This window comes from Rhodamnia argentea, chromosome 10 (genome assembly GCF_020921035.1).
Source record: "Rhodamnia argentea isolate NSW1041297 chromosome 10, ASM2092103v1, whole genome shotgun sequence".
NCBI classification, from domain to species: Eukaryota; Viridiplantae; Streptophyta; class Magnoliopsida; order Myrtales; family Myrtaceae; genus Rhodamnia; species Rhodamnia argentea.
Window position 1 is genome coordinate 23,155,092 of NC_063159.1, and position 9,743 is coordinate 23,164,834.

The 9,743-nt window shown below is 37.7% G+C and overlaps 1 protein-coding gene across 1 annotated transcript; it reads left to right on the forward strand.

The window, feature by feature from the left end:
* The first annotated feature begins 5,230 nt into the window (after positions 1–5,230).
* On the forward strand, positions 5,231–5,717 carry LOC115735028 (auxin-responsive protein SAUR50). The gene has a single exon (XM_030666069.1). The coding sequence runs from the start codon at positions 5,231–5,233 to the stop codon at positions 5,624–5,626; it is 396 nt and encodes a 131-aa protein (XP_030521929.1). The 3' UTR covers positions 5,627–5,717.
* The last annotated feature ends 4,026 nt before the right edge of the window (positions 5,718–9,743 follow it).

Below are 9,743 nucleotides of genomic sequence, written 5' to 3' on the forward strand. Positions count from 1 at the left end.
TACCTCTATCGCTATAGCGTTGCCGTTCAAGAAAAAATGACTAAAAAATAATCAATATATACAATTAAAATAATGTGAACATTTATCTTGAAAGTTACATACATCATTATATAATCACCTTTAGGCATAATACATTACATGCAATTGTATACTCTCATATAACATTGGGCATGATAATGTATTTAGCCTTTGTTAATTCACCATCTTTGGATGTGTGAAATGCTTGGATAAATCAATACTTAACCATATTACGTTCATGTATCCCTCCATGAAATAATATACAATCATCTCCTTTGGGAGTATGATTACGCAATGGAACACGAGATATCCCACCTCAATATGAGAAAAGTCATTCTCAAACCCAACCAAGTGTGCTACTTTCGCGGCCACAACCCAATTGAATTTTGAAATTGTGATATAAGCTATATATTTCACATTCACCATATGCACGTAATTTTAGACTTGAAGACAGACGCAATTTGTTAGTAAAAATACATGGCATGCTAATTTACATTAATCCACTTAACAATACATGCTAAACCTCATACATTCAGTTAATAAATTAAATTCTACTCATTCCGTATATTGACAAACATATGAACATGCTTTTGTATTTCGAAAATCATAAAGAAATATAGAAAACAAAAATACCCCAAACAATACACGTATTTAAGGTTTCTTATGTATTTTTAATCCTTAAAAGCATCAAACATGTAAAATAAATATACTACCCGATAGAGCATATTCATACAAGCACTCAAGTACCTAAAACTTCCCGATCAAACTTGCTATGCTCCTTCACGAGCCACTAGAGTGCTCAAGACATGAGCTGTAAGAGCAGGCACATGCTTCACATGTGGTCGAGTTTTCAGCTAGTACTAAAAACTAGTCTTACCTCCACCCCTTGCCGATTGGTTGGATCGGATCCAACAATTCGACCGGTTAAACCGATCAAAGGGCCCAAGTTAAACGATTAACTGGTTGGGTCGAGTCAACGGAGTCGGATCGGGTCGGGCGCCATAATGATGTGACGTCATGCTGGTGTCATCCCTGTACATGCGATGCCCCCGCAGGCAATGCCCTGTGTGTGGAAGAAGTTGCTAGTGCATGGAGGCCCTACACCCGATGCCCGGCGGCATGTGGCTATGCATAACGACGCGTACGACGGTCCCCAACAGTAATGTTCACATGATTTTTCTTGTCTCGTTGAGCACAATCCAAACATGTCGTCAAAATTATTTTTTACCGAATAAAAGAATTTCAAAAATTAGCCAAAACTTGATTTCGAGATCTAAATTATGGAGGCTCTAATACCACATGTAAACTGTGATTACAAACTTACCACAATTAGATGGGAAAAGTACACTAGAAGTGCCATAACTTTTGTACGGCGTTCACTTAAGTGCCATAACTTTCAAAATGTTCACTTAAGTGTCATAACTTTTAAAAATCGTTTACTTGAGCGCCATGTTGATGTGGCAGCCGAAAAAGCCGATGTGGCGATCGGAAAAGTACTGTAGACACGGGAAAAGTTATTGTAGACGCCGGAAAGGCGACATGGCACCCGGAAAGGCGACGTGGCACGCCGGAAAAGTTACTGTAGCACTCAAGTGAACGATTTTTCTCCGACATAGCACTCAAGTGAACAATTTTTTTAAAGTTATGGCACTTAAGTGAACGTTTTGAAAGTTATGGTACTTAAGTGAACGCCGTACATAAGTTATGACACTTCTAATGTACTTTTCGCCAATTAGATATATGAATCACTATAACTGAGTAGAGGAATTTACGAACCTTATTTGGGATCCATCGTTCTTGATGCGGAATACCGATGAACCAATGCTCAAAAGCTTTTTCTTTATCACCTATGTATCAATGGCTTCAATGAGACCGCCTCTCATGTATTACGTTCTGTGATGATTCTTTATGTGAGGTTATTTGGGCATTAGGGTTAGATGAGAGACTTGAGCTTTATTTATAGATTTTTAGCTAGATTGTTTCATCATGGACCGGACTTTACCCGGCCTACACTAACCAACTCCGTATTAAACAAATTAAGAAACCTTATACCTGTTCTTTATTTGACCAACTAATTAACTATAATATTAATTAATATAGCCCACAAGAAAAAAAACTCTTACAATTTTTAGGTAATGAGTAATTTTACTTTATATTGATCCAAAGTGTACTAGTGAGTTAGCTTTTCTTTTTTGTTTAAATACTATTTGTATAAATTTATTTAATTTCATCATTTATTGTCTTTTATATGAGTGTAATCTGTATAAACTTTTAAGGATAAATAAGTCTTTGTCAAAACATATCTAATTGTATCGTGTGGAAGCAAACAACAGATTAACATGATAACTTAAATGTCTTGATTCGCGTCTAAAAGCATGCTAACCCCGGTAAGAAATGATTGGAACCGTGCCCTTTAATGACACACGCACGCACTTCTAGCCAACCCAAAAACTTGTTTAATTGCAAGTCATGTCATGTTGAGAATCACCGCCCCTACATTAAATGCACAAAATGTTGTCCAGTTCCTTCCTCACACTTTATATACCTATGCCTCTTGGTCAAATATGAGCAACTTGAAAACATGCGCGAGTCTCTGATTCATCATCATAAGATAGACTGATTACCAAACTTACTATTTCCGCCGCTTAAATGGTTGCAGACTCATAATAGAACACATATTAATACACCACTTTTGACTTGTCCACTATAGCTTCAATGTCCATTTTCTTCAATTAATTCTTTCGAAAGCGCAGATATATATACTTCGAATATATTAAATGTGAGATGATTTTCACATGCCACATTTTATGTGAAGCTATTTCGCTTTTTGAAATTGAAGTGGTTCATTGTTCATCCACATTAAATTTCGATCTGTAAACTTTCGTGGGCGCAAAAATCGAGTCAAGTGGATGCCACACGAGATGTTCAAAGCCCATTCTCTGCAGGTACACATGGAGTAATAAACAATTGCAAGAATTTGAAGCTTAACATTGAGAGAATAACTTCATAACTGTGTGTACAAATGTACAACTCTGTACGGCTGCAAAAGTAATGATGAAAGATTGCATGCCTTATGGTTAGTTTACGAGATTAGTCAGTCAGCACACTGGAGTGGGAGAAGAAAGAAGCAAAGGCAGGGTTTATAATTTTAATTAAGAAGAAGATGCGCCGGGAAGAAGAACGAAATGCTTAGCTTTCATCCATTAATTTTGATATGCAAATCCCAATGCCCTTTAGCCATTTCAAAATATCAACAATTTTTTAAAGTCCTAACATACTTTTCTCTTTTTTCTTTTTCTAAAATCAAGCAAATTTCTATGAGAGCCATCATACTATTAAAATGGATCAGCCTCACATGAGCAATACATTATTCAAATAATCCGAGTTTTTTAATTGAACGTACGAAACATACCCACTTATTAATAGGCCGTGTACAAGGGATGTATGGCTTGGAAGATAGATTTGACATCTTCTAAACATGACTTTTTTGAAATTCTAGCATGAACTCTCTAAGTTAATAATGACCGAACGAGCACACATACTTCACGTGTGGTGAGATTTGCCTAGTAGTTATGCAAAGTCCACTGGTGCCTGCAATTGACTGAAAAAAACCACTCTTAGGCCAAAAATTGTTACGCAAACCCGTGCATCCGAAAGCAGGAATTCGATGACCTTAACTTGTAAATCCAATAAGTGCCACCGGATAGACATGCCTAGCTCCTCACCACAATGTTTACTAGGTCATTGCCGTATGATTCAAAGCTATTCAAAGGATTTATCATAAGATATCGACTCAACATAACTTCAGTCAAATAATGACATCTATGCCGTTGTGACTTGTGTTGCCGACTGAATAAAATCTCTCTCTCTCTCTCTAAACAAAAGTTTATATATATTAAAGATATCCAATAGGACTTCACATTACATGCGAGTAAGATCGCACTTTCTCCGAGAAAGTTTATCCCCATTCCCATATCTTCTCCTTATTTATAATCTTATCTCTTCTTCACAATCAACTTGTGGGGTCTTCACTTCGACCAATATCTCTGATCAAACCACCTCCCTCTCTTTAAAGTCCCCCAAGAACTCGTACGTCTTCGCATCGAATCTCATCTACCTTTTTATGATATGGCTTATAAAATAAATGCATGTTCGTACACTTTCGTATCGTAGTGCAACTCTACAACACAAAGGCCGGAGACGAGCCACCAAAAACAGGGCATCTCGAAAAGATTATCCATAACTAGGGAAAGGAATCGATATCTCAGAGCATATTCATTCGTGGCAAGAGGAAAATCGGTGCATTTAAGTGTTTAATCAAACCAAACATTCGAATATTTATCTCAATATATCAAGGTGAAGATCAAGCTTTTGCACCTTAATATAAACGTTTGAGATATTGCATTCATATTCTAGTCGTAACAGTCTTGGCTAACCATAACCGCCGAAACACCCACTTGAGTTTAAAGTCCAACCATAATGGACTTTAAACTCAATGCTTGACGGAAAAGAAATAACTAACAGCGTTCGAAAACAAATTGTCACGATTGCTTAGTATAATATATGGTATGATGGACCGTAAATGAACATTTAAACGGGAGAATATTTATAATCTAATTAAAGTCTTTTACAATATCGAGAAACCAAACCACTACTAATATAGTACCAGCCATGCATTTTGGAAAACCTAAAGCTATCGCTCAAAACAGCAACGATAGGATGCGTTATCATTCATTATACGTGAATAAAGAAGCTGCTAGCTCGACATCCTGACAGTATTGTCGGTTATTTTTTACTAAACGATCTCTCAATAAATGAATGCTTTATATAAAATCCGTGGTGATTATATGTGAATCTATTGTTAAGATTGTATTGACCATAAGAATACCAACAGGGACGCATTTTTCCGTAAAGAACGTTGGGTTATGATTTGTTAGGTTATGAGAACTTCCATAAATAGCGTTGTGTACTAGCCATCTTGTCCCACCACCAATTTAGACCCACTCTTCTTTTTTTTTTCCTTTCCCTTTTTCACTTACCAAACTGAAACCACCAGTTCAGCAGCGGCTAGCTGTGCATCATGCCAACCATTTAATGCTCCAAAATCTTAATTCTTTCACTTCTTCGTTTATTTAAAGCCATACTCCTTCGTACCACGACCCATCTCTCTCCCTCTGCCTCAGTCATCAAAGCGGAAGTATCAAGAAAGACCATGACGGCGAACCATTTCCTGAGGTCGTGCCTGGAGAAGTGGAGCAAACTGGCCAGAAACACCACCTCTCCTCCTTCCTCAGCCTGCGAGAGGTGCTCTCTCCAGTGGGTGTTTCGGCCGTCCGCGTATCGCGAAGACGACAATGGCTTCATTCCCAGGGACGTCCCGAAGGGTCACTTGGTCGTCTACGTCGGAGACAATCACAAGCGGTACGTGATCAAGGTCAAAGTCTTGGCTCACCCGCTCTTCAGAGCGCTCTTGGATCAAGCTAAAGAAGAGTACGACTACAGTGCTGATTCCAAGCTCTGCATCCCCTGCGACGAGAAGATGTTCATGGATGTCGTTCGCTGCGCAGCATCTCCTCATGAGTGTCGGATTTGCGGTCTCTGTTTCTGACGGTGGCGACAGCGGTGACGAAGAGATTTTTGAGAAATTCGATTGATTCGTGTAGCTGCCATATATAAATGTTGTACACTATGTAGAATACGTGCGCTTCTAATATGTAACGTCGCATAATTCTCTCTGATTAGTAACTGTAGCTTCATGTTCGCATCAAAGTGAATTTCATTTTGCGAATTCAAGGTAAGGCCTGAAGTTCTAAGATTATCGTACTTTTGCCAATTTAGCCATAGATCTTTTGATTTGGCCAATTAAGTCATAAATATTTTCACATTTTGCCAATTGATTCCATCCAACCTATTTTAGCTGACAATCGCCGACGTAGATCCTATATGACACAGTAGGCATTGAGTGGACAATTTTTAATAATTTCAATGGTCTTTGAATTTTTTATTAAATTTTTCATTTTTTTTCTTCTGCCTTCTTTTTTTTTTCTTTTTTTTTTTTCTCCTTTTCCCTTTTTCCCTCCTTCGGCCATTGATGAGGCAATAGCTGATGGAGGTCGCCAGCCTTAGGCGAGGGCTGGCCTCGAGAGAGGGACGCTCGAACCTAAGTTGGCAGGGGCGGCCCTCGCCCCTCGCTCGGCCAAATGAGGGCGGCCTTCACTTGGGGTAGGCTACCTCCGTCATCTACCAAGAAGGCCCAGCAACCTTTGCTGCCCTCATTGGCGACAATTAAGAAAGAAAAAAAAAAGGAAAGGAAAAGAAAAAAAAATAATAAAAAATTCAAAGAATATTGAAAAAATTATTTGCGTTAGCGCTGGTAGTGTCACTTAGGACGGTTGATGTCCACGTCTGCGATTTCTGGCCAAAATTGGTCCTGTGGACTCAATCAACAAAATGTGAAAATGTTTGGGACTCAATTGGCACAGCTAAAAGGTTTAGGATAGTTGAGGACTTTTTGGATAATTTTCCATGCAACATGTGATACTACAATGATGAGGAGTGATTCAAGTGGGAAAAAGACAGAAAAAATAGAGGACGCAATTAAAAAAAAATAAGAAAATCTATTCGATATCAGTTTGGTTAACGTCTTTCTGTTTGTTAGGAAAAGAATCACACTGCCAGCGGAGAAAAGGAAAAAGTGAAGAAATGATTACATTTTACCTATGTTGGAGAATTCCACTTAATTTTTTTGTATGTTTAGAATATTCATATCCAAAATCAAATTTCTAAAAAAAAAAATGCTTTTGTGATTATCTTGACTGCTTTAAAATTTCTCCCACCGTTACGCATGCGCTCGATTAAAGTTAACTTTTTTTTTTTTTACAGAAATTTGCTCTGTCAGGGGGTATAACGCTGCTTCGTAACCGAAGCTTTCATCATCCCTCCTGGCTACATTGATCGCAAAGATCCATTATTCACCTCTTATCAAGCGTCACGTAATCGAAGTTCTATTTGGAGCTTGAAATGTCAAACGATGATCACATACGATTGGGAGAACACTTATTCGCCATGCCCCTTGCAGAGAAATGATCGAAGAACCAATTAGAGTAATAACAAATCCAAGAGCGCCAAACTGTCCACTGCTCGATGCTGTAACAAGCAACATGTCCGGAAGCATTTGATGCTGAAGTGGAAGAAACTTGCAACAGAATGACCTCAAATGGAGAACGTAACAGGGGAAAATAGCGCACTCGGCCAGCATTGCTTTATCGAGAAGGATCCACGTTGAACTAATGAATAGGCAAATCCGAATTCAGCTTGAACTCAATGAACGATGATTGCTCGTGATCGCGAAGATCATCCTTCCATAATCACACCAAGCATGTCCATGAGGTTCCAATCCATACATGTAATAGCAAGCCGCTGAAATAAATAATGCGTCTTCATCTCGTCTTTCATTTTGAGAGAGCAGGAGAATATATAAGAAGTTTGCAAAGATAGGGATATTAGTCACCCATCTAGTGTTTGAAAGGTAAGCCTAGCCAAAGAATTAGGCCAAAAATAGATATTTTTCCAAAATATGAATAGGTAAGTTCTTTTTTTTTTTTTTTAAAGTAACATTTTATTCGTTTCCATAGAAACACAATAGAGAAACAACACAGTTTAGCTGCGAACCAAGACTATTGGGAGCGTCTCACAGAGATCCGATACCTTCACCTTGAAGACCGCTAAGAGAGAGCTAAAGTCTGAGCCATCAAAATATCTAGTTAAACCACTTTCACTAAGAAACTTAAGCCATTGAGTTTTGCGCCAATTTCAATTTATTAATTGCTTCACACCACACCAATTCTTTGATACGGGACTTTTCTAACACAACTCACACGTAAATCTCAATAATCTCCCCTACTATGTGAGCTTCAGTGCTAGATTTGCTTTTCCTTAATTCAAGTATCATTCTTCATCAAATTTTGTCAATTTGAATCTCCAACTCCCACATTCATCCATTGTTGTTTTGTCCATACCGATCATGAGGAAACAAGGCCCATCTGCCCGGAAACCACGTTAGACACAGGATCCCTTCTTTGAGATATTCACCAACTACGGATGCATATTGAGAGTGGACCACCAATCAATCATTGGCTCTAATACCATTTGTTGGGAGTGTGCAATAGAAGTTTGATACTTTCACCCTAGGAGATAGCCAAGATGAGCCCAAGTGTGAGCTGTTAACATATCCGATTGGACCTACATTCACTCAAAAGCTTAAGCCATTGAGTCATGAAATAACTTGAATATATTAACTACTCTAAACCACACCAATTCTCCGATATATGAATTCTCTAACACAACTCACACATGTAGCTTAATAAAGACAAATCCCAAACAACTTCCAAACAAAACAAACTCCAAATAACAAGATGAATCCTCAAAAAAAGGTTATAGGTCACATGCTCAAAGAGCAGATCCGTGACTTCTTCAAATCAAAATAATTGGCAGATCACCAAATCTATCTTTAATAATGAGAACATGTTGAGATCTCAAATTGTTACTATAGGTTTGCCTTTAGGCAGTGCATGCTTAGGCTTGACGTCTCAAACACTATCGCCATTCGGAGTAACAAGGTTGAATGAGTATAGAGCTAACAATTGTGAGTGGGAAACATTTCATGAAATTCATCCAATCTCCTTTGAAATTAGGCTTATACACCAACAAAACCCGAGGGAAGCTTAAACCTAAAAAAATACATGCAAAAAACCTCAAATCTATACCAGATTGAGGTAGATACCTCCCGAAATGGGAGAGAGAAATTTTTCAAGATCTAGACTAGAGCATAAGAGAAAAGCTCCTCAAAATGGTAGGAAAGTAAGAAAAAGAAAACAAAGAACCAAATCAGCCAAATAAAAAGAAAAAGGAAGGGACGGGAAAGATATAGTTAAAACCCTCCTCTTCATGGATGTTAAAGAAGACGGCTATGTGAAGATTATTGACACCTAAATTTTTATTGACCTTTATATAGTCATTCTTGCATAAAAAATGAGAACTACTTTTAGTTCTTTCCAAAATTAATTAAACCACTTTTCATATTTATTTTTGACATTCATGCATTAGTATCCATTTGAACTAACGGCGGGGAATTTGAGTTTAATTTTTCAGGCGATTTGGACCTAAATTGACAAGTAAATTTTCGGCAAGTGGCGGTCATATATGCCGAAAACTCAAAGGAAATTTGGGCCTATTTTAGAGCTTATAACTTGGAAAAGGCTTTAATTGAGCTATTAATTATTTGAATTAAGCCAAATTTAAGCCCAAAAATGTGCGGTGAACCCCAAAGTGGAAGAGAAATTTCGGTCAAGGTATATGGATGTATGAATATATAAGGGCTTGGACTTATTTTCAAACTTAATTCAACTTGTTTCACTCATTTAATAATTAAGGCTTTTAATTAATTATCCATTTAATTGATTAAAGCCCGATTTGAACTCAAATTTGCACAATTAAGCCCACACATTACAAAATTCGGCCGGCCCTATATGTCCATCTTGTGGCCAAAATTCTAAGGAGTCTTACGGGATTAGGACTCTTAAAATCCTACGGTTGAGAGCTAATCCTACTCTATTTAGGATTTCTAATCCTACTGTTGATATCAACTCCGATCACTACTAGGATTAGGAAGCTTAATCTTTATAAATAAACCATTATGGCCTAGGGTTAAAGGGTTATGCATTCAG

Excerpts from the sequence above, each read along its gene's own strand:
- LOC115735028 (XM_030666069.1), top strand. The coding sequence starts at position 5,231 with ATGACGGCGAACCATTTCCTGAGGTCGTGCCTGGAGAAGTGGAGCAAA.